The 25,065-nt window shown below is 40.6% G+C and overlaps 1 protein-coding gene across 11 annotated transcripts in view; it reads right to left on the reverse strand.

Annotated features, from left to right (window-relative positions):
- The window catches only part of SOX5 (SRY-box transcription factor 5), a 455,968-nt gene that overhangs the window by 52,198 nt on the left and 378,705 nt on the right, over positions 1–25,065 (reverse strand). For all 11 annotated transcript variants that reach the window (XM_066184389.1, XM_066184390.1, XM_066184391.1 and 8 more), the window contains one exon: positions 6,828–6,974. In XM_066184389.1, the coding sequence (XP_066040486.1) occupies positions 6,828–6,974 (147 nt within the window). The remainder of the gene's footprint in view (positions 1–6,827; positions 6,975–25,065) is intronic.

Genomic DNA, 25,065 nt, shown 5'->3' on the forward strand with positions numbered 1-25,065 from the left:
TCCTGGTTCCTTTCTAGAAGTATCTGGGAGAGTGAGAGTTCTCTGCTCTGTTTCAAGCTCTCTCCTAATCCATGAGACAGGTACATTGCTACACTACTATCACTTGCACAAACCAGTGCTCCTGGAATAAACACATCCCTTGATTCAGAGACTCTTAACAGCCCAGAGTCTAAAAAACAAATCTCTGGAATGAAGGACGACCTTCATTAAGAATTTCATATTCTGAAGGAAACTATCCATTAATCTGATATTGGCATAACTTCCTGGTCTGTTATCTATAATTAACATAGAGCTAATATTGGTCCCTCATCTTTTCAGGGCTGCTCCACTCAGCAGCCCCCAGGGAAGAATGAACTTCATGTACTTCTCCTCATGGTTGGTTCCCCTCCTTCAGCATAAAGACCTTCTTCTAAATATTTTTTTAACTCTTCCCCACAGACCAAGGCCACCCAAAAGCAAGGAGTATCAGCAAAAACCACTGCAACCAGAAAAATCAAATTTTTTTTCTCTGTTGTATTATGCAGCTCCAGATTGCACGCTCTCCTAAAGCCCTTTTACTGCTATTTTTAGGACTTTGTGGACAACTGGCACCATCAGCTCAACAGCTCTCTCAGTGGCATTAAAAAAACCCTTGACTTTGTGACACTGTTTTCTTATTTGGGACTAATCCAGTCTCTTCTTTCTCATTCAAGCTCTTCGTTCCAACTGACAGAAGAAGGGCAAGTTCTGTCAAAAAGCTTTTGAGAAGTTAATGCTCAGGTATTTCTAAGTAACAGGGTAAGACACGGAGCAGAAACCAAATGCCGGATCCCAGCACTCCTAAACACTGAGGGATTCTGGAAACAGCCTCCTGAAAGTCACAGTGCCTTCTGGAATACCTTGGTGTTCAGTGTGATGCCAGTGATGCGGATCATTTAAACAAAAACAACGAGAACTACTACCTGCTGCCCACCCCACCAATTTTATTTATTTGTATCAGGTTTAGAAGGCATTAACAGCAAAGAACAGCAGTGAACTAGTAAGGACACAGTGCTTGTTTTTTACCGCTTTGCTTTCTTTACACCTCTGTTATTCCCTGTCTGATTTCTGAGGACCTCTCTCTCAGGAATAAAGCAGTCTTGCTTGATTTGTGTATCTCATTTTCGTTTTTTTTTGATCAGAGATTTTGGAGGGCTTTCCCCCCCCCCCCCCCCCCCTTTTTGATATATTTTCTTCAGAGTTTTCACTACAAAAAGTGCCAGCTGAGCCTGACAAGGGTTAATTGCCTGGCAACTTTGCTTGTGAGACATGCTCGTGCCAGAGAGACACGATCTCAGGGAAGAAGAGCTGTGGACAGCTAATCTGAAAAAACATCCTAGGAGCCCCTCCACATATCTAATTTATTTTTAGGAAAGTGAGGAGGGGTGTTAGGCAGACAGAATGCTGTGCAAGACCCTACCGCTGCTGCTGCTGTTTAGTTACTGCTGTTAACACTGCTTTCATTGTTTGGAACACATTCTCTATTTTAGAAAAGCACCTTATGAAGTTCCATTAATACCCATCATTTCACTGCGCTCCAGCAAATGGTTTAAAAAGTCATTGTTTATATGCCTGCATGTCATACAGAGGAGGAAGAGCAAGGAAGAGGAAAAACAACTTCAAAGATTCTGTCACCAACTCCACATTTTACTATTTAGGACCAGAAGCACGGGCAGCAAATGAGAAAGGCTCCCAGGTAAAGAGATTACTAACTACAAGAACGGACAGGGAGACTGACGAAAGAGTACAGCACAGATGAGGTCTCAGCTTACAGCTCCCTACTCATCACTGCATCTGTACTGTAAACTTTCCCTTGATTATCTTACAGCTATTTCTGACCTGTTTGATGCTCTGGCAAGGGGATTGGGAAATGCAATCACTGAAAAATGTTTTGGATGCACTGATGTAGAATATTCGAGTGCTAATTGTTATTCCGGTGCTGAAAAGATTAATAGATTAATTTAGCAAGGATTTTTTTTTTTTAAATCAGTGGCATATAAGGAATTGTGTCCAGCCTGGAAAGTCTCAAAAACAGAAGAGCTTGCAAACGTTGGGAGATAAAACTTCTGCAAATACAGCCCCAGTGTTTTTATCAGGGATGCTCTGTCTTACATCACTTTAATCAGAACTGCTGTCCTTCATTCTAAAATACCTCAGTAGTCTAATGAAAATAAGGATGCCTTAATTTCCTGTTGCTTGGACAGGCATTCAGCAGCTTCTGAGCTCCCCAACCAATAAAAAGGACAAGGACTGCCATTAATATACGGGGCCTAACATGAGCTGTGGGTTAGTTTCAGACAGATCCCTCTTCACTACTCTTCAGGGATAAGAACTTGTCCCCAGCCAACTCAGTCATGCCCTTTGATCACCTGTACACAGCCATCTTATTATTTTGATTTCAATGAGATGCTTCCCATTAGCGTGTTCAGAAATAGCAGCTCTGAGGGTACAAGGAAGCTGTATGTCCACTTTTCAGCCAGGCTTCTGCCACAGTCAGAGTGATGTGGCACGTGAGCTGATGCAGCTGTGCACATAATGGGGACTAATGCTTTCCCCAAGATCTCCCCAGGATAAAATTCCACATTCTACACCATCACGGGAAAGGGAGAGATGAGAGAAAGGAAGACAAATGCAACCAACTTAATAGGGCTGCTTACAGTAGTCATCGAAAATTAAGTTCAAGTCAACAATCTGCCTGAAGTAGAATCAGAAATATCATATAGATGAGTTTTATGAGCCTTTTTACTGGTTTAGGGCCTTTATCTTCTTCCCTTCAGATGTCTTCCTTTTCTTTTTTCCCCTATAATTTTATCTTGAGTGGAGAAAGCCTTCCTATTAAAACTAGGTAGTCCCATCATCAGTTTTGACTGGGACAGGGGAATCCACAACCAGCTCCCCATAGTTTACTTATTTTTCCTACTAACATAGCCTATGGTGTGTCTGAATTAAAATGCCCATTTCCAAAGGCTCTTATTCTTTATTTTTTCCCTGGTCTCACATGGATTTGGTAAGAAAGACAAGAGTGATTCTGTAGTTCCCTGACCTTCCCTGGAGGAGAATGGAGCAAGCAAACCTTGCTCCCTTTCTATCCTTCACACACTATAACCAGGATGCAAGACACAGCTGGTGCATGTGGCAGCAACTGCAGCACCATCAGCAGACACTCCTCAAAAATGGGAGAAGTTCTTCTGAAAAGACTCTGGTCATCTAAAGGCCAATTTGTACAAGCACTAAAACTTTCAAAGGCCATTTAATTGTTGCCTATAGGTGACATGAAGAAAATTCCATCAGAAGTGTTCACTTTGGTGAACAGATAATGTGAAACTAAAGCACCCTCTTCAGTTAAAGATTCAGATCGATATTTGTCTGAATATTGTAGCTGAGGAGGAACTGACTGTGTATATCCAGCTGCTTAGTGCTGCTTCTGCCTTGTCTGAAACACATTTCCTTTCCTTGTCACAACTCCCAGGTGCTACTGCTGAGCAAATGGTAGCATCCCTGCCAGAAGTATTTGAATACAACAACAAAAAAATTGATTTGGACAATCTGTGTGCTCTTGTCATTGATGGAGACACAACTGTGAGTAGGGTTAGGGCTGAGATCACAAGAAGGTTAAAAGAAAAGTGCCCAGGAATTCTCTCCTGTCACATTTCACACTGAACTGCTCCTGTTTTACAGCAGATGCTACAGACAATACACTGTGCTCCATTAAATACGGGGAATCGTTTAGCTACATTTACAAGCTACATTGAAAATTCACTCCAGAATTACTGCACTTGAAAGGTTACATGGAAAGGGCTAGAACAGTGCAGCACGCAGGCACTAGATGCTATATTTATCCATGCCACACAAAAAGCAAGAAACAAAAGCAGGAACAAACAGGGCCCCGACCATTTACAAGTGAGGGTGAAGTTGTTGTCCTTATGCAAGGGTATAAAGCACCTGATCTGAAGCCAGTGAGGACTGGAGCTATCAGGTGACAGTCCTGCTAGCATGGTAAAGGTCACAGGTCAGATAAATGTAGGCTTTATTTTATCTTGTGCATGGCCCTGTGCAGGCAAGAGGCTTGAAAAGAATCACAAGATGGAAAAGTTATTCTGCCTAGTCCTTATCTGCACCTCTGCCTGTTCTCTCCTACTTGCAACCACCCTGAACACCCAACAGGGCAGCATGCAGGCACTTACATGATCAAAGGCGAAATGTGCTTAAGACAGACTTTGGAAATCCAGCACAATTTGGCAAACTTCAAAGATAGTTGCCTTTCAAAAGGGTTGTGGAGGAGGCCTTGGTAAATTTGAATGGTATGATTAGCATACCGGCTGTTTTTAAAACTGCTCAAGAAGAAGCTGTGTTAAAATCCATTTCCGCAAGACACACGCATTTTTCTTTTGGACAGGCTCCACTAGCTCTGTTTCTTAAATCAGTTTTTCTGGCATGGATTTCTTCTTGGAAGAATGTACGACACCAGCTCAGTTTTCCTAACCAAAACTTGACAGAATGTGTGCAGCGCAGCATAATGGCATCTCTAGTTCATGGCTTCCTAAAAGTCACAGCACAGAACCCTCGGAAGTGAATTTGACTATTCCAGGTCACATCTGCTGAAAGGCGAGCAAGATGACAGGAGATGCCAGGGTAGTCTGTCCAGCACAGTGTTCAAACACTGGTGAGGGCCACTGATAAAAGGCTTGCCAAAACAGGAGTTGCCAAGGTCTTAGAGGAGTTTCAGGGATGTTTTCAAGTCTTACTAGATTTAAAGGATGATCCTTGGCAAACTCCCCCTGATGCTTCTCAGCAATTCTAGAGCCAACAGTTGTTCCATCTGCTGCTGAGGCTGACTTTGAAGAATCCTTGCAAAGAGCAGCACACTAACTTTAACACTACACAAGAGAAGAAAAAGCCACAGCTTTTCAGAAGTGACCTAGATGTTTGCCAGTAGCTTGACACACTCTCAGGTAAGGCTGTCTCCTTGTCTCCAAACACTTGAGTGTATTACCAAAGCTGTGCCAGTGTAAACTGTGGGCTGAAAACAGATATTCAGTAAACAGCATCTATTGAAAGCTATTCTAAGGCATTAACTATTCATCTGTGGAGGTCTGATGTACAGTAAGCATGAGAAAGAGCACCACAAACTAACTGCAGGAACCAAACTGCCAATGGGAATTCAAAAAAAATTGTTTTAAAAAATGTCTGTGAAACTCAAGACATATTCCCCGATGACAGTTAGAAAAATTAAATACAAAAATAAAAATCAGCAAAGAAAATAAACTTTTGGAGCTGTTGAACACAAACAAGCCTTGAAAAAGCAAAGAAGGGTCCACACAGACACAAATGAAGGTGTTTAGTTCCAACACATAAGCTTCAGTTTCTGCCATTGTGATGGATCTGCCAATGTGTTTTCTGAGCCAGGCCACTGCACTACTGTGTAAGCTTTATTCTAATTACTGTAGGCTCTATAAAGGTTTCTTTATCATTTAGTATTATAAATAATTGTGCTTCCAGGCTGGGGTTCAAAGCTCAGAACAGCACCTGCACAACAGCTCAGGCAGGTCAGGTGACCTTTCCCCAGTTCCCATCTCTCTGGTGCTGAGGACAGACAAAGTGATATGTCTGTCATACGCCATTACCATTAGAACAGAATCTTGTTCTTTTATTACAACTGAACTCCGCCGGATTTCTCAGCAGGAATGCTAAGTGAAATCAATGTCTTGGATTTCCAGGCTGAGCTTGGAGGTCACAGCCACTCTATCATTTCTCAGCATTATCCCTTCTCTTTCTCTCGCGCTCTCTCGGAGCCTCCAACTGGCACACAGCAGATTGAAAACAGCATGCAGCACAGGACTTACTCTGCACAATTTTACAGCCTTTTGGAGCCCCCTTCCTTTCCTTTTGGCCCACTTTTTTAGTTGATTTCCCCTCCCCCCTCCCCCTTTGCAAAATAAGTTCTGTTTGTCTCCTATGGAACTGCAAGCCAAAGGCACTGGAACAACACCTGAAAATATGAAAAAAGCAATAAAACAAAGGGGAGAACAGAGCTGATCTTGACAGCCACCAATTAAAAACGGTTATGGTCGATGTTACCAGCAGATATGGCAGGCCTTGTAATCCTGCAACTGCCACAAAATACACACTGTGCCCCTTAGATCTCATCAAAAATTCTCCTGTTGCACAGGAGAAGCAAAATCAACACTGAGATTTTAAGTGTAGGAGATCTACAAGCTGCCAGCCATGTACAAGACACCCCTTGTAAAATGCACAAGCTTGGTAACCAAACACTTTTTAAAAAACCCAAAACCCATCAAGTACAATCACAGCTTTGTGATATCTTGCTATAAGAGAAGAGGCCGAGCCAAGGAAAAGCCACAGGAAGTCAGAAAGTCTACAGTAAGGAGAGAGAGAAGAGACAACCTAGAGCTTGACTCATCAACACAGCAGCTACTGATTTCAAGCCATGTCTTTCATTCTTTGAACGTGTATCTCACTGAGCTGACAATGGTATTATTTATTTGTCTGGTTATTTTTAATCTGTGCTGCTTTACTGTTAGGGTAAAAACAAGACACTACTGTCAATTCAAGGAATTTCTCCTGACATGATAAAGGACATGGACAGCATGCTAGAGGGCACTAACAAAAAGGAAGGACAAATTTTTTTTTTATCAAGCTCTTGCTGTCACCTAAATAGGACTGCTTTCTCCCTGCATTCCTTAGCTAAATTCTCCCTCGCTGTTTTGCAACAACATCGTCCCATTTTCAGGGAGACACCCTGGGAACAAAGCTTCCTGCAGCTGGGAGGCACAGGCCTGGTACAGTACCTTGCTTTTGGGTGGAGGGCTGTTTGTGCTCTTGTCTGTGTGGATGCTGGTAGGGGACACGGCAGCACCAAGGTTCCCCTGGGGAATGCCAGGAATCTTGCCTCCCGGAGACACTTGCATCGCAGCAAGTTGGGCAGCATACAACTGCTGGAAAAACAGAACAAACAAAAAAAAAAAAAAAGAAAAAAATTGGGGAGGGGGGGAAGACAGGAGAGAAATCATCAATAAATAAATAAATCATCTTCCCAAAACTTCTCCTACAGCAGGTGATGTATTTTCCTTCCAATGGGTATTTTTTATTTAGCACAGGTATGTTTCAAGACATGAATTGTCATCTTGACTTTTGTGACTCACTCCTCCGGCTACGGACAAGAGACGTTACCATGAGAAGTGTCCCAGCTTCCCTGTGTGTCCAGGGACTCAAAACAGGGAACAGAAGCTAATCCCCATGGCTTGCCTGAGCTGCTGGCCAATCCTTCCTTTCCTGACACGACACAGGCATAAAAGCATTTCCACCAGTAATATGCATTAACCCCTGTGAAACACATATGCTGTTGGATATGATGGGCTCTGCACTACCATTTTATGTTTCTTTATTTTATTTGCTGTGTTTTCCCTGTTTTCCCAGGCTGTAAGGTGTCTGGGACAGGGAAGGTCAAAATTTTTATTTAGCAATTACTGTAGGAGTCCACTCTCAGCTGGATTGTGGGGAACCACGAGAGTCAATGTAAATACACACATCAGTGGTAAAGTACTGTCCATTAACTATTAGAAGCCCCAGTTAATTCTAAGAACCCTTTCTGTGATAGATGCAATGCAGACACAGAGTGGAAATGTTTTTCTCTTCAAAACTAAACCAGTAAGGCACTTTAAATACATATTTTATGATTAACATGTGAATACTTATAATCACAGTCATCTGTTTAAAGTTAAGCACTACAGCAAGAGTTTAAGGGACAGAGGTCAAAGCAGTTAGAAAGCAGGCAAACTAGAAGTGCCTGGAAGCTCCCCTGACCTCCTAATAAAACATGGAGAAAATAAACATGGTGAGCAGGAGAAGCAACAATTGTTGCTGCTTCGAGAACAGGGAAGAAATCCCAAGTCAGAAGCCTAAGAGAGCAGGAATGTACTAATAAGGATTTTCCCTCCTCAGCCCCAGAACTCTTTCCCAGGACTCACACTAGTGCTGTGCAGCACATGTGTAACACTGAAAAAAGATACTCTCTGCCTGCAGAGCTTCTGAGATGCAATATGACAAGGGGTAACATGCAGAAATACAGAACTGGATGTGAAAAAACCAGGGTGGCTTCAATATGACTAGTTCTCAGAAGTCTCGTTGGTAGTGCTTAGCTGTTTTGCTGTTGTTTCTCAGGTAATTTTATATGCTGACAGAGGATAGAGGAAGACTTGAGGGCACAAAGAAAGGCCAACCCAAACCAGCAAGTCTGAAAGAGGAACATGAGAATTCATTACGTGATTATTCCACATGGATCTGTGCAAAAGGTGCAGAGACATTGCCAATATGAGCTCACAGCACATAAACCCTTGATTGAACGACTCTGAATCTTGGACAGCCCTGCGCATCATCCCGTGATTCCCTGTACAAACTCTTCCTTTTGCTGGTGCACAGTCCTAGCCCTCCCACACAGCTATAAGTAGCCCACTGACTGCTCTTTTAAGTGTAATCAGACACCAAGTTCTGACTTTTTTTTCTTTTTTTCACTCTATTCTTTTCAGACTCTCTATCACTTTCAGTTTTGAATCTTTTTTATTTCTATTCTCTGCTTGGATCACTGCTTGATCCTTATTTTTCTGTACTTCTTAATCACCAATAATCCATCCCACCCTGCCTAGTCTCCCTCTCTTTCCCTATCATCCATTCATTCATCTGCTCTCTTTTTTGCCTTTTCCTCGAATTTATTTATTCATTTACCCCCAGCGAGTCCAAGCCAAATGGATGCAAATCAACTACAGATAAAGTCATCAAAAACAACCCAGCCCCAAATAAGTCACAGATTCAAATACATGTTATTTATCAGCTGAAGCTCATTTCCATTCATTCTTTCTAAAGAAGCCCAAATTCTGCTGGGAGAAAGGAACAAGGTCTCTGTGAGCTCGGGAAGAAATACAGCAGGCAGTTCAATGAAAACCAAGCCAGCATTATGTATGAATTAATATATCAGAGGGGCAATGGTTGTTAAAGAAATAGGATACATGACTAGGGAACAGCTCAACCATAATGGAACTCTGGGGGTGACAGAGCAGATCTAGGGAAAGCTTTTGCTTTTCTTTTGCTCCCTGGTGAAAAACTGACAAAACAAATTTAGGCAACTATGGGAAAAAAGACAAAAGAAAGTCAAATGGCCATTAGGCAGGAAAGGTTCGAGCTTGCTGTTAATCTATAGATTAGATATCAGAGGACATGTCTATTCCACATAAAACGGGGTAAAAGTAACAGTCAGTTTGGACACTTGGCAGTCCTGAGCCAGCTGGAGATTCCTGACAGGCCTTACAGGGCCTGCTGAGGACTGAGCTCTGCAGAAATTTCAGGGACGGGAAGACTTTTCCAAATGAATCTTTATTCCAAAGATGGAATCACAAGAAGTAAACTACGTGAAATACATGCACAGCACGATGTCCAAGAATCTGCCCATCTCATACATTCCACTGGTCCGTGAGCAATGGCCAGAAGCTGGTTCCTCCTCACAGCACTGTCATCAGCCACCTTTCTGACAATGCATGCAAAGACTAAATAAGCACTGGGAATGAATTTTTCTGTGTAAAAGCCCAGAAGAAAGCTTTATTTTAAGGAGAAAAAATTGGAATATATGAAATTTCAAATGTATGCCTTATTCTTCCTTCAGGGACAGACATACCTGAAGAGAATAAAACACACAGTATGGTGTGGAGTAACTCGGAAGGAGGGGTGAAAAAAAAAATCTATAAAGCCTTCATTCATGCTTTTTAAAACCTTCTGTCCTCCTGTTATCAGATTCAACATCTCACCTCAATTTGATTTATTTTGAGAATTAAAACCAAACATTAAATAAAATTTTATAAAAGGTCCCTTGTTGGAGTCCTCTCTTAAAAGTCTCTGTCTGCAACACAAACCACCTATTCTACAGAAAAAAACGCCGTATAGGCCCAGCTCTAAAAGGAAAAGTATGTTTTTATGAAATTGCAAAGGTCTGAAACCTATTTAACCAGTAAGATTGCTCCTATGTCACCCTCCTATTTAAAAAAAATGGAAAGAAATACACAACACGCAGCACATTTCTGATCTTTCATTATTTCTGAGCTTCTGCATTACTGAACTTGTCTATTCATACTTACATGTTTCAGGACATGGTGATGTCTAGTTTATACCCAAGGGAAGGGCAATGGTGTGACCAAGTGCTGTGAAACAAGATGGCTAAATGACAATAATTTGTGCATTCACTTAATAGACAAACTGAACTCCAACAAAAGAACATTTCTACCCCTGCTTCTCTACTGGCTTCAGATTCCAGATCAAGAAATCTCTGTAGAAATATTCAAGTATCATCTAAAATGTACCCTTATACCCTACACAGTAATGAAACCAAGACCTCAGGAAGTGCAAGGAAAATTATGTTATTCTGTATCACTCCTGTAATACACTGGGTTTGAACCCCTTTAATTTGGACCCCCAAACAGAGGCTGGCTAAGCCATTTCCACCACCATCCCGAAGACTCCATGTCAAATTCTAGCATTCCAGGAGTTAATTTTGCTGCACCTCCTACAGGACTTTTTATCTATAGGGTCTTGACTGCTTTATTGTGACCAAGGCATTCAGTTGCAATCAGTGATGCACTACTGCTTTAGGCAGGTTTATTTTTTGCTATACATAATAAATAAGGATAATATTCTGAATTTAAAAAGATCCATAATACTTCTTCAAGAAGGCAGAATTGGGTTTCTGAAAAAGCAATTAAAAAGCAATGTCTATTGTTTGTTTATAACTAAATGATTATGTTTTGTCTCCCCTGCCCATGTGCAATACTGAATGTTTTGTTAATCTTTTCTCATTAATTCTCTTACAAAAACCTGTAAGCAAGCAAAACCACCAGAACAAAAGCACAACTTCGTACACTCTAAAATAAGCAGGAGGTATCATTAATTTTTTAATGCTGCCCCTCTCTCCATAAGGTATTAAACAAAAATTCCCCTTTCTCCTTAGGTCACCACCTAAACCATTTATAATTCTTCCAATATATTAAGCAGAAATATTCAGCTGAACCCTCTAAATGGACTAGTTCTAAGAGCTCTTGGCTGGATGACTCTGTAGTACATCAACAGCAAAGCCTTAAGGTTAGGCCAGCTTTGAAAACTTTCCCCTTGGGTATTGTTGTTACACGTTAACAATGCTCATTACTGCTTGGAGGGTACACTAAAAATGAATTCTTGTTCTATTAATACAGAAAATGAGAATGAGATTTAATAGCAATTTTAAAAAGGGCTGTACAAAGTGCTAGCAATTACACAGGCAGAAATAGTTGATTCAAGCACCTATAGGCATTTGGATTACAGTATTATCTCTTATTAAAATATTTTTATTAGTGAACAGTGGAGATTAAGAGCTGTTAATAAAAAAACACAGAGAGAGACAGGTGGTAGTGGGAACTGAATCAGTTACTGCAATAAATTTGTTTCTGATAAAGTGGTTTTTCAGTGAAGATACCACAGCGATGAATTTACAAACCACTGTGTCTGAGTGTTTGAACTGTTGACTGATCTACCACTTCAATTTCTTTGTCATTCTGAGACCCATCATTAAAAATATACACATGAATGGCCTTGTTCTTCGGTTTGGTTTTTTTTTTTTTTTTTTGCATAATCAGGGGTGGGGGCGGAGGGAAATGGTATAAAATGAAACTCACTCAGAATACATGAATTTCATTTTTTCTTTACCTCAATATTTATGCTTACATAAGGCATGAAAACTTTGATTAAGGCGAAAAGAATTTTGCAATTTTGCCGAATTTTGAATCTTTTCAGGTGGTTTCTCAGTAGAAAAGAAGAAGAATTCACTGAAAACAAACACTGGATATACATCCTACCAAAAAACCTAAGACAGGTTTTTAAAATTACTGGCAACATAGATAAAACCTACAGAAATTAGAATTAAAGCTGCACTCATTAGTGATTGGTACGAATGCTTGCTAGATATTCTACAAAAAAAGTTCTTCATTTACATATTTGAAATGCCAGATTTTATTTTTGTCTGAGTTTTCTTCAAAGATTGTTAGTCAAACATTTCAAAGGGACACGCTAATTCGTACACTCAAACTTCAGCAAAGGCTTTTAAGTGCCCCTTGTTTGCTTCAAAAGGGAGATTTTCAGAAAACAAAGATAATATTTGAACACAAAGACAGTAAGCTCCTTTGAAAACTTGCCCAAAGAACACATTGCAAGGTGAATTCGCTAGCGTTCACTTTGGGATAATTTCAGGTAATAACAATAGAGCTCAAGATCCTGAGATGCACTTAAAAGTATTTTGGTTTATTTTGTAATTTATTTTGTTTTATTCCATACTCTTCAGAATGCAGCTGAGAATTAATACTGTTCTACCTAACATCTGCCTTTATCACAGCCAATTCCTACAAGAAACTGCCCTGCTACCAGTGCTGAGATATGCAGAGACTCTCTGTGGCAAAGCACCTTGTCTGGACTAATGGTTCCTTTATTCACCAAACAAAAAATAGCAAGGTGGATGAATTCACCACAAAAATTGTGGACCACACAGAGACTAGAGAAAACATGCTAAATGTTGAAAAGCTGCACTGCTCCTTCCCATGGCCTCAAAACCCAGCTTACTTTCTTTGAAAACTCCCATCCTGGCTATTCTCTGCATTTAGCCTACGGGAAGAAGACAGGTAAGTAAATCACATATCAAGGAACAATAACACATATTAGAAAGTTAAGACTGGGCTAATTAATAGATAATTAATATACTGCTTTTAATCAGAGAGCATTGGTGACACTTGGAGGAACTGCCTAGAGAAATTTTGACTCATGATGCTTCAGTCAAGATCAGATGTGTTTCATGAAGGTGAACTTTAAACAAAACTTTTTGTGCTCAATAATATTTTGCCTCTTGTTTTGTCAGACTAGACAATATAATAGTCTCTCTAGCCTTAAAAAAATCCGAGACTTAGAAGGAAATACTGAGAAAAACAAGTTCTCATTAGAAAAACTGTGAAGCATTCACAAACAGAACAAGGCTTCATTTATACACAGGCACAGCCTTGGTAACCACCATCTCTCTCATATTAGAAAAACATCACTTTTAGAATCAGTAACCACAAGTCTCCACAAAAATATGATTCTGGTAGCTGATCTCTAGGGTTCCAGGCCTGCAGACCTTATTCCTGAGAATAATCCCAGTGTAGTCAACAGGCCAGGATGAATGCACTAGTTCTTTTCTCATTTGAAACTTCTCAGGTATGACCAACTGGGGTCCTTGGCATCCAGGAGCAAGGCTGGAATCCAGGTCACTGAAAAACTGAATGAGCTTTAGGTTGACTTCTGATGTAATAAAGACTTCCACTGCAGCACATTCAAAACAGTGCTTGCTTTGATTGTAGAACAGTAACGGTGAATAAAGTAAAACATGCATGTACAATTTATGGTGGCTCTGAGTTTTCTTGAAACTGGTGTGATTTTGATGGATAGGAGCCACCTTTTAACAAAAATTCCTATTTGTATTCATAGGAGCTTCTATGGGAAAGACACTGACTACAATACCCTCAAATGTGAAAAAATGCAGTTTTCCTTGGAAAGCAGTCTTTAATTCTGCCAGTGGATAAATTCTGTTCAACTATTAGCAAGGTGAGAACCAGCACCCACAACATAAATGACAGCTCCTGGTGACACAGGAAGACTGAAGGAAACTCCTGATTAGAGCCTAGACCTCATGGCTCCTTTGTCCCATGCCTTAACAAGAAGACAATCCTTCTACAGGATGTAACTGTAGGAACTTATCAATAGACACTTCCTATCAGAGACTAATAAGATCTGTTAGTCTCTGTGATAAAATATCATTGCAAACTGTGTATTTAAGATTGTCTGCTCTCTCCAAGTAAAGAGATTTTAACTGGAAAACTGCCCAAGTGGCCTACATATTCATACATACCATGTTCACACCATATGACACTAATTGAAATAGAGTGACTATATGGAATGCAATTGGAGAGGAAATTTGATAATGTCTTATGGAAAAAGCCTGTTGGATGAAATGCTGCAGATAAACAGTGTCCCCTTCGAGGAAAGTAATTAATATTGCATGTATTTTAAAATATTAAAAAAAAAAAGCTGGCAACAATTTATTGCTATAGTTTGCTGTGCAGTACCAGAATACAATGTATTCTTGCTGCCACTATTATTAATTATTTTCATGCCAATGGAACTTCTTATGTTAGAAAGAATGGCAAAAGAATTTCTTTAAAGCAAGGACATACTTTTGACAGCATATTCCTTATGGATTATACAGTAAAATGGCCAGAGGTAACATAGGGGACTGACAAACAACAGGCATGTGCAGCTTAAGAAGGGGCATTTGTTTTGTGAACTGCATTCCCTTTATCACCAACTATTCCATAATGCAGAATAGAGCTGACTGTTCTGTAATGAAGATGAAGTGTTTGAATGAAGGTTCCACACGGAGACTGCTGCTCCAGTACAGCTTTGGCAAATTAGAAGCTTGAAGTCAGTAAAGTGGCCCAGACATTTTACTCCGTAGGAAAAAACTCACTACTGCCTATTTGTTTGCCACAGGTATGCTTCCCAAGAGCTGCATTTTTTTATACATATATCCAGATTTTTGGCACCTAGCTCAGAGCACCTGACTTCAGTAAGTATAATTTTTCATTTGAGAGACCAAAATTCTATGAGTGGCCGTTTGACAAAATACTTATTTCATATTGCACCGCTTTACTTGACTGGTACTGTATATAATCATTCACTGTTATCCATTAAGTGACCAGAGTAGTTAACAAGCAAGCACTGCCAGCAGAATTACTGTAAATAAGGTTCTATATATTTCAGATTGCCGAGCTATAATTAAGGCATTTCACTATTTTACACACATTTCCTTAAGCAACTCTTTCTCCAGTTTTTATTTATAGATTTTCTGTTTGCATTTTAAGTTGTTGTATTCAACAGGGAATTAAGTCGGGGAAAATCTGCGCCTGCTTTAGGACTGATACTGAATTAATTACTTCAAATCTGAATACTCTGTGTCTCCTGAAGTTAAGTGCAGAGCTTGTAGTAGAAAGATTAAGGTCAACTGCATTCCTTATTTTGAGAACATGGATATGCTGACTTGAATGCTGATAGGGTATCAGGTTCTTCTATATTGATGATTTTAATATTCCTTGGTGACTCGTCCCTCTTATTCAGGCATGAAGCAGTGAAATAGGTATTCTGCAGTACATGTGGACCACAGCACTCAGCCTGCTCTCAAAACTTTTCCTTGATAAGCTGTGATAAGAAGTGAGTCCTAAAATACTGAGGTCAGTCTTTAAAGTAGTAAAGAGATGATAATCACCTACCAGAAGCAACAATGCCATGTTGCCAAATTAGTTTTTTGGAGGGGAAAAGAAACAGATGTAAAAACTTACACTTGCATATTTTTTGTCCCCCTATAGTTGTATCTTCATCTGTTAACTATGATATCAAACAATTAGAAGAGAAACATTTTCTTTTCTGTCTGTTTCCCTTTTAACATTAAGAGGATTTTGAACCTGAAGTATCCTACAATTGTATCCCTTGTCCTTGGAGAGATAAATTAACATTGTTCCTCATTTATCTGATACATACAGGAGTTCAGTGACATCTACTCAGCTCACTCAAAAACTTAATTTGCTCTTTGAACTGAGTTGTATTACGTGGTCAAAGGGTCTGGATAAAAATGCAGGAGATAGAGAGTGAGAAACTCTCAGCCCATCATAAACAAGGCTGCTCTCTTCCAGCTTGGCTAGAGAGGAAAGAATGCGATGTTTGTGCCCTAAAGGGGAGCTAAGGACTGTGTTTGAGCTACTTCTGTCGTGCCAAGCCTCCCTGGAAAGAACACAAAAGGAGAAAGTACAGGTAGAAGAAGAATATTGAAAGGCAGAGGCCAGTGATGGACAGACCTTCTAAGTTGCAGAAGAAAAATGGACTTGCTCCAAGAGCTAAACTAAACCAAATTGATGTCTAGAGTAGTTCTGAAGAGATTTTTTTTCTGTTTGTCTTTTTCTTTAGCAAGAAACACTAACAGAATGTCACATGGCATCTTTATTCACCTGTGTAAGTTATTGATTTTATTTTAGTTTAGTTTAGTTTATTTCATTTTATTTCATTTTATTTTATTTTTGGAGGTGGAGAAATTAGAGAAAGGTTATTATTTTGGGGGAGAAGAATGTCAGTCCTACAGTGTTACCTTTCCAGTTTATGACTTTCTGTGCCACAGAGAATTTTCAAACAGGTTCAACTAAATTTACCTCTCATGCAATTTTTTTTCATGTTCATTGCTTTAAAATCTCCTTCCACATGTCCTCAGGAAAGCTAACAAGTCCTACCTCATCCTATGAGATCCTGTGGTGAAGGTGCAGTATCAGCACAGGGCAGCAGTTGTCCTCCCACTGTGACCCCTTTTCATAGAAGTGGAATATTGTACAAGAACTAAGGAAAGTTCCAGCTCACATGTACCTTTCCTTTGGCCTTAACCCACATGGAATCCCCTCTCCTAAAACAGAGTTGTTTTGTTCTAGGTATTGTTAAAGGCTTGCAGGAAAAGTCAATCAAACTCTTGAGAGCTGTAGGTAACTGTTTTCCCAATCACTGGCAAAGAAATTGCCCCAATCCTGAACTAGAATATTCTGAGCCTCACTGGATCACAGCAAGTCTATGTTCCAAACCAGAAACCAGCTGAGTTTCACTCTGGTCAGACTTCTAATGTTCTCAACCATCAAACTGAGTCCTATCAACTTGAAACTCACGGGAGTGCCTAACTTCAATTTAGCTCCACTGCCAAAAGCTGGGTAACTTGGATGCTTAAAAACACAAATGCATGTTTGTTTAATTGTGATGCTTGAGCTTGGGAGAGGACAGGCTACAAAGAGATGTTAAAGAATGTAGAGGGGAGGCCATTATTTAATAACAGAATTGCTGAGAGAGCAGAAAGCACTCCATTAATGTAATGACATTTTGGAGTTTGCTTCATTATAGGAAAGTCCCTCTTGAACAAAATCAAGTCACAGAAACAACTCAATAGCTGTTCAATCTTTTTAGTCTTTGATTTTATGATAAAATGGGTGTGGTCTGTAGAACTCCCCCTCCAATGGAGCCCATGAAACTCCAGAGAGCCTGAAAACTCTATGAAGCTTTGGCAAACTTCTCAGGAAATAACATAAGAAGCTGTTTTCTGGTTCATCTCACTATTTCCATGCTTACACTGATGTAATGGGAGAAGTGACACTTTGCATATTCCATTAGGACATGTACAGAAGTTTAGTCTTTAATTCTTAGAGAATTTGTTCCCTCAAAGTGGTCTCTGAAAACATCTGAAATCCCTCAGGATTCGGTTTCTGACTCCCACTACAAGAAACCGCAGACAGTAAGGCCCAGTCACTCGGCATGGCCAGACTGCACCCCATGCACAAAAATCCCGGAACTCGCTCCAGTATTCCTCTTTTGGAATGATACCTCATGTTATACTTGAGGTTTAAGGAACTGTAGGCACAATAATGTGATTGAAAGTCAAAGGAAACAATATCTTTATCTTTCCGTGTTCTTCTCATGCTATGCATCACCCAAGCACAAGAAGAGCTATGAGATGAACTTTGGAACTTTACACGACTGCTTCTGGTTTCACCAGTCCCTGTGGATAACCAGGATCTGCTGGAGCCTCATGTTCCCATAGCAAGTGGGAAGCTTTGTCCTTTGCATCAACCCAACCACGGGAAATGCAACTGCCATCCTAGTGCAAGATGTTAAGTCCCGTAATATTCCAGCTTATCTGGGTTACCCTAAGGAAGTGCCCACTCTCTGCTTTACTTCTTCAGCATTTTGCTCTTAAGACTAGACAACAAGGAACACACAAATAAATCCCTCTGAATTCTGGTTATTGAGGCAAAAAGGATGTCCTCCACTGACAACAGAGCTGCAAGCTCTGAATTATCTCTTAAGGAATTCCACATAGCCACATATTCCACAGTAACTATATTAGCATTTTAACCAGTAACAAGCTCTATAATCCATTAGGACATCTGATCCATCCCTGATTATTTCTTAAATTTGATTTCCACAACTTTTTTTGAGGCACTGAGTAAACTGGAAAAAAAGAAAAAAAGAAAATAGACTCCTGAGTGAAAACAGTGCTTTTTGAAAACTGTCCTCCATACCAATTTCCAGCATGGATTTTTTTGTAACAGAGAGATGGATCTGCTTGTACAAAAACAAGAAATACTGATATTATCTTAGGAGACATTTTTCAATTGTTACTAATATGGCTAAGGTTATAAAAAGAGCTAATCCGTATCTTTAAAACGTTCATCTGGAAATTTGGATTAGGAGGAGAAAAAACCCCAGCAATCTTCATGTTTTATAATGAAGTACCAAAACATGAAACTCTTTTCAATCCAAAAAAAAAAAAAGAGTCAAAATTGATGTAAAAGTACATTTCAAATTGCTTCTGGCTGAGTAGTTGTCTACAAAGCCAAAGGGGTGGGAGCACCAAAGAGTTTGCAATGGAAACACCAAGAAGCTTTTACTGTAGCCGCACTAACAAGAGCTGCTATACTGAAGTAGTAACATTATCCAGAAATTTTTGTTTTTTACCTCATTCCCAACTTAATTTCATTTCACTTGAGTAACTTGGGTCTGATGATGGGGTTAACGAGCGAGGAGGTGTTTGAGTGGGTGTGAATTAGGGGCGCTGCTAAAATAGAAGCTATTTTGACAGTTCTGTATTTAATATAGTCTGGAGCTCAGTAATTTTTTTTTTTTGGTTTTTTTTTTCAGGTAAAATACTCACACATTCCAAGGCTAAAAGTGACTTTGGCAAAGCACAGATAATACCTGGACTTACTGGTACTATATGGAGTATTAGAGAGGAACTTAATACTTCTATTCCTTTTCTACCTCCGTCATTCTGCCCACAAGTCTAACATAGATGGAATGCTACTGCTTTCATTTCCTGCGTTCAGAGACTGTCCTCAAAACTTGGGTATTTTCAGAGACGGAAAACACCACTGATAGCTGCTCTCCCCCCACCCCTGTACTCCACAAGCCATCCTCACAGCAACCCATTACAATATGTTCTAACATCTGCCTCCTCAGATGATGTACGACCTATTTGATTGACCCTTTTTGTGCTGCTCAGGACTGGCTGCTCCCTGCAGTGGGAGGGTGAACAGCACTCATTGCCTCTTCAGTTAGCAACTGGTAAATTTATCTCCATTCCAGACTGGGAATGTCAAGCAGGGATTCTCCTTGCTTCCGTCCACATAGCAGTAATACTCTCCATACAGTCCCTTCCTTTATAATTACCAGGGATAAGGAATCCAGAGCAATCCAGAAGAGGGGAGGTCTCTGGGCCCTCCCTCCTATTGTTTATATAGGAGACACTTCTGCCAATTGAATTTTTCCGTGACAAATATTAGCATTACCCAGTGTTTGTGACTCCAGCGTGGGAAGCATGAATAAGGCAAGGAACAGTTCAGTCCTCCATTACGCAGGGATACTCCTTGTTTTTGCCAAAGTCAGCAACTGCAAAGTATCTCTCAACTTCTCCAGTTAACACCATGGCACAGGACAGGCCTTTGCTCAAAGTGATCATATTCACCACAATAAAAGCCATGTCTAAAGTAGAAAAAAGCACTTGCCAGTATCAGAGCCATTAAATACAATGCTTATTCTCACCATCTAGACTTCTATCATGTATTTAACAACATTAATATCAGGATCACTAACAACTGTCCAAAGTCATCTGGCATGAAATGGAAAGAATATGGCTGTGAAAACATAGGGAAGCAATGCACTGAGACCAGGACAATGGGATATCCACACTTCCCAAAGATGGAAAACTCTACTGACACAGGGAGTTAGAAGTCTGCACTGACTCCGACTCTGTGACTTTCCCAAATTCCAGCTGCTGCAGAAATAGAGTCAGTTGGTCTTGCGGCTCCATGCCCCACCAGCCATCACAGAAATACGCTGACCTTATGGCCCACCATTACTAGCTTACAAACTGGGATTACCTAGGAAAATGAAAAAGGAAACTAAGCCATAGTGGAAAAGTGACACAAAGTGGGAATAGTCTGAGCTAATCACCCTCATCTCGCTTTATAAAAACTAGCAATGGAACTTGCTATGTAATGCCAGATGATTTATACACGTTAGGCATCCATGGCTAAAGGTTATTCTCATCCCACCATCCTGAATAAAAAAAAAAAAAAAAAAGGAAAAAAGTAGCTAGTCTGTGCTCAGCACCTCTATGCAAGTTTTTAAAAAAGTTGTGTCAGCAGCTGAATTTAAAGTGAAATATATCTCTCCTCTCTGTATCTCATGAAAAACACACATTTTCTTTTTTCTTGTTATACAAGTCAGATGGAGAGTGACTTTGTCTTCCTCAAAGTCATCCAACTGGTAAGGCACAGAGCTGCATTTTCAGGACAGAACATGTGGGGAAGGGCATATAACTCCCCCAAAGTTGCTTGCAAATTACTTTGGCTTTGTGAGGAGAACATATATGTTAACATAAAGTAGAGTGTGAACCCAAGGAAAATGAAGACAAACACTGACAGCTGGCCAATCTTGCCCTTCTTTACTGTGTTTGCCTCAAATATAGTATGTTTGTAAGAATGTGTGAAATACTTCAGAAAATAACAGTTATACTCTGTTTAGTTTTAACAAGCAAAGGAACATACAATTTACAATCCTTTTCAGAAGGATCTGATTTACTAAAATTCACGGAGAGATGTCAGCAAATTTCCAGGAGGAGTTAAAAGCCTAACTTAGTCAATAGCCTGTGAATTTTGGAACTAGTGTTCCAAGTTCCAAAATTCGATCACATTTGAGTTTTTTCACCTTTGATTTTTTTTCCAAATCACATTTGATTTTTTCCTTGCATGTCCAAAGCTAGAGATTTTATTTAATAATTTATTTTTAATTTTTATCTTCAACCTAATGTTTCCCAGAGAATCAGACCACTGCTTATACCACACACAGTATCTTTCTTCCAAGGGGGGTGTTACCACATTCCAGAAGGACACTGAACAACAATTTCTTTTTCCCATCAAGACAGGCTGTAGAGGAGGGAATTTTTGGAGTCCTGCATCCCAGAAGTGACTGGCAGCCTGTCTCTCCCATCCTCCTCACAGGGAATTTTGAGAAGGAGATTCACACCACTAGGATACAATGGACATATGCTGCAGGGCTCATCCCCAATTAAGGATGACCAATTATGGTCTGTTAGATCTTTGTCCTCCAAATACACTTCTATTGGGCAACTGCAAGACCTGACCTTAATATTTAATATACTGCAAGCACAGGAAGAGTCCACCAGAGCTTTCAACTGCAGAAGTAGAAACTTTGACTGAAAGACAACAGTCATCCTGAAGGGCTTTTTGCTTCAATTTACTGTGTGAGAGGATTATACTGATTTTAATAAGCTTAGGATAAGCAACATCCTAGAGGATGTACATCACAGATTTTCTCATGAGATTGAAAATATTTTACCTTCCATTATTGCTTGTAATTAGTGCCAAATGGCTGCCTTAGAGTCCATTGTTCTTACAGATGACACCTTTCTAGACTTCTTGCCCTCCTTGAAAGTAAGTTGTATGAACTGTAAATTGTTTTGACAAACGAGACTGGTAGCAAGTAGGAGATGCTCAGGGACAGTATAATGTGTCCTAGCAGGATTACATGGCACGCGCAGACATGGGGGGAGACTCCCTTGTTTCAGACCTCCATGGTCACCTGTAACCTCTTTAAAATGAGTTGGCATTTCTGAAGTAGCTGCAAGAAGCGGCCGCACCGATGGGGTCTGGTCTCACCGGCCTAGAAAGTTGGCCTAGGAAATCTAAGAAGATGTCAGCAGTATTATCCTTCCTCCCTCTCCCCCCTGTTTGACTTCCATATTCTGATGGCTGTTTATGAGCTCAGCTGTCATTCTTTGCACCAGGGAAAGATAGATGGGACACACCAACCCCAACCTAAGTGACCTTTGGATGTGACAAGATTTTTAGGTCAGCCCTGCTAAATGGAAGCCTTGGTGTATCAAGGCTCGCCTCAGGGTGAAATTTCCAGTGAATTTATTATCTCCCAATGCCCTTTGGACTGCTTCCCACCATCAAACACCATGGCAGCATTCAGAACAGGAAGAAATACATTAACTGGAATCTGATCGTTTTAAAAGGTTACAGCTGCCCAAATATAATTTAATTTCATACTTGCCCTTTGAGGGTTTGGTGTATATTTTCATTTTATGACTGCAAATGATAAAGCTCTTAAGATTCCAGGCAATAAAAAGGAAAAGGGGGGAGAAAGTATTTTAAGGGTTAGACGTCTATACAGTTCATAGTCAATGAGGAAAGCGACAAATCAGCTTTTTTAAAAAAATTGAACATTTCCTCAGTTTTTAGTAGTCATTTCTTTCCACACTTGATGGGTAACAATACCTTTTAGTGAAAACAAACCTGTAATGCCACCCAGTGTGATATGAAAGAAACATTTGCTGTGCAATCATCTACCTATCATACATCCCTTAATGACTTGCTTCAGAGGAGCAATTAATGGGAAGTGAAATTAAGTAATCTGAGCGAACTGTTGCAAAAAAAAAAAAATAAAAGCAATCAGACTTGAGAAAGCCTTAAATCTAACCAGAATACTTCGAGTTTTAACTGGGTAGGCCGTGGTTCCTTCTAGAATGTCTTCTAACTTGTGTCTGAGCTCAGGTTATGGACACAGGTCTATCTCCCCCATGCCCACACAGCAGGGTAAGGATCAGGGTCCTCAACACTGTTTTTGGGGCAGCGTTCAGTTTGGTTGGAGTCCCACACCTGTGTGATACCAAAATTCTAAAGAACAAGCATGCAGGACATGACATGCTAGTACACAACATGAAATGCTGGGAAATGATGCTCACTGTCTCTTTTTCCCCACTCAAAGTGAAGGCAAGCCCTGAAACACAAGCTACCGCACAAATGTGAGTTTGGCCAGCTTGGACTAGAGGTAGGAAAAGCTAAGCACTTGTGTCCTTCATTGTATCCAATGCAAACTGTGTCACCAAATGAACAGCACCTCACCACCAAACAGTCTGACAGAATTTTTTGACACATTTGTGGGGTTTCCTCTCCCCACAACGTAACGTGGAAAAAAATAAAATAGCTGTGGAAAGGAGGAACGATTAAGTGGGAATGTTGCCTGTCCCATTTTCAAAGCCACCGCAAGAAATTAATTATTGCTGGGCTCCCAAATCCCTTCAGGGCTCTAAAAATCTTCCCCAAACACACACTGATACACACTGCCCAAATTACTCTCACCATCACTGTATCAGAGCAGTGTACAGCAAGAAGCAAAGCTGCCATGCTAATGGGATAAGTGGGGATGGTAGCCCTGAAAGGAACCGTATTCCTAGGCAGCTATCGGCACAGCAGGAGAGTGAGTTAAATCAAATGCCTGAGTGAGGGAATTCTGCCCCTCTGCCCTGCTCAGGAGAGACCCAACCTGCAGTGCTGCCTCCAGTCCTGAAGTCCAGCACAGGAAGGACATGGAGCTGATAGAGTGAGTCCAGAGAAGGACACTAAGTTCACTGTGGGAACAAAGCATCTCTCCTACAAGGAAAGGCTGAGAGAATTGGGATTTTTCAGCCTAGAAAAGAGAAGGCATTGGAGTGACCCAAACGTGGCCTTCCAGTACCTGAAGGGAGCCTACAGGAAAGATGGAGGAGCACGCAGTTACAAGACAAGGGGAGGATGGCTTCAAACTGACAGAGCAGGTGGAGATTAGATATTAGGAAGAAATTTTCCAGTGGTTAGCCACTGGAACAGGTTGCCCAGGGAAGCTGTGGCTGCCCCATCCCTGGAGGTGTTCTAGGCCAGGTTGGATGGGGCTCTGAGCAACCTGGACTAGTGGAAAGTGCCCCTGTCCACAGCAGGTGATGTCCAAGGTCTCTCCCAACTGCAATCCTATGATTCTATGTATTGCCTGCCCTAAACACCAATAAGCCCTAGTTTGTAAAAAAAAAAAATACGAATACTGAACACATAATAATGCAGAACTACTGTGGAGAAAATAAGAGATTTTTAAGGACAGTTTAACCCACTATAAGATGTAGCACACCTACTAGTGTTTCTAATGTTTTTTTTTTTAATTTTCAGAAGTTCAGAGTTTAATGGCAAAATCTACATGAGAGATAAACTAGGACTTCAGCCACATTCTTGTGCCAAATTCAGCTAGAACCATTTGGTTCCTTTCACAAAATAAATATGCTGCTGTATTCTACAGCAATGGCCTAAAACACTATCACAAGCTGTACTGTTTTGGTGTATTAACGGAGAACACGCTGTTATAATTTATAAAGACTGTTTTGAGCCATGGAAGCGGAAAGAAAGAGGAAAGGCTTTTTTGCCAGGTGTAATTTTCACACTCCAGCACAGGGAGGGAGAGGAGTAACCCACAGAGTTGACACTTCACCTTCAGAAGGGCAGAGAGCCCCTGGTGTTGCTGCCCAGGTGTGCTGAGGGACAACCATCCTTCCCCAGCCCTGCATCTACAAGGAGACACAGGAATGACGCTTTTTTGGACCCCTGAGCATACCAGGCAGGGGCACAAGTGCCACCCCTCATGGCTCCCCACGTCTCTAAAGGATTAACCTCATCTCCCGGAGCACAGACTGGAAGCCCCAGGCCCCTCTGGGAGAAGGAGATACTGTACCTATAGGGAGGAGCTGGAAAAAGCCACTCCACAGCAGTCCCCAAAGACAATTTGACTACCTCAATATGCCACAAACAGATTGCCCCTGTCAGTGGCTGCTGGTGCAGGATGTGGCACAGCTGTGGTTCCTAAAGCAAAGTACAGCTTGCAATACAGCGAGAAGCCTCTGCTGCAATGCAGATTTTAAATAGAGAGAGAAATACCTCTAAACAGCAAGACGCAGAGGTGTAGATCTAGGTGGAAAATACTTTTGAAAATCTCACTTTCTACTACCATTACAGCATTTAAAACTTTCTT

Source organism: Chamaea fasciata, unplaced genomic scaffold (assembly GCF_029207755.1).
Source record: "Chamaea fasciata isolate MVZ Bird 193981 ecotype frontalis unplaced genomic scaffold, bChaFas1.0.hap1 SCAF_5, whole genome shotgun sequence".
NCBI lineage: Eukaryota > Metazoa > Chordata > Aves > Passeriformes > Sylviidae > Chamaea > Chamaea fasciata.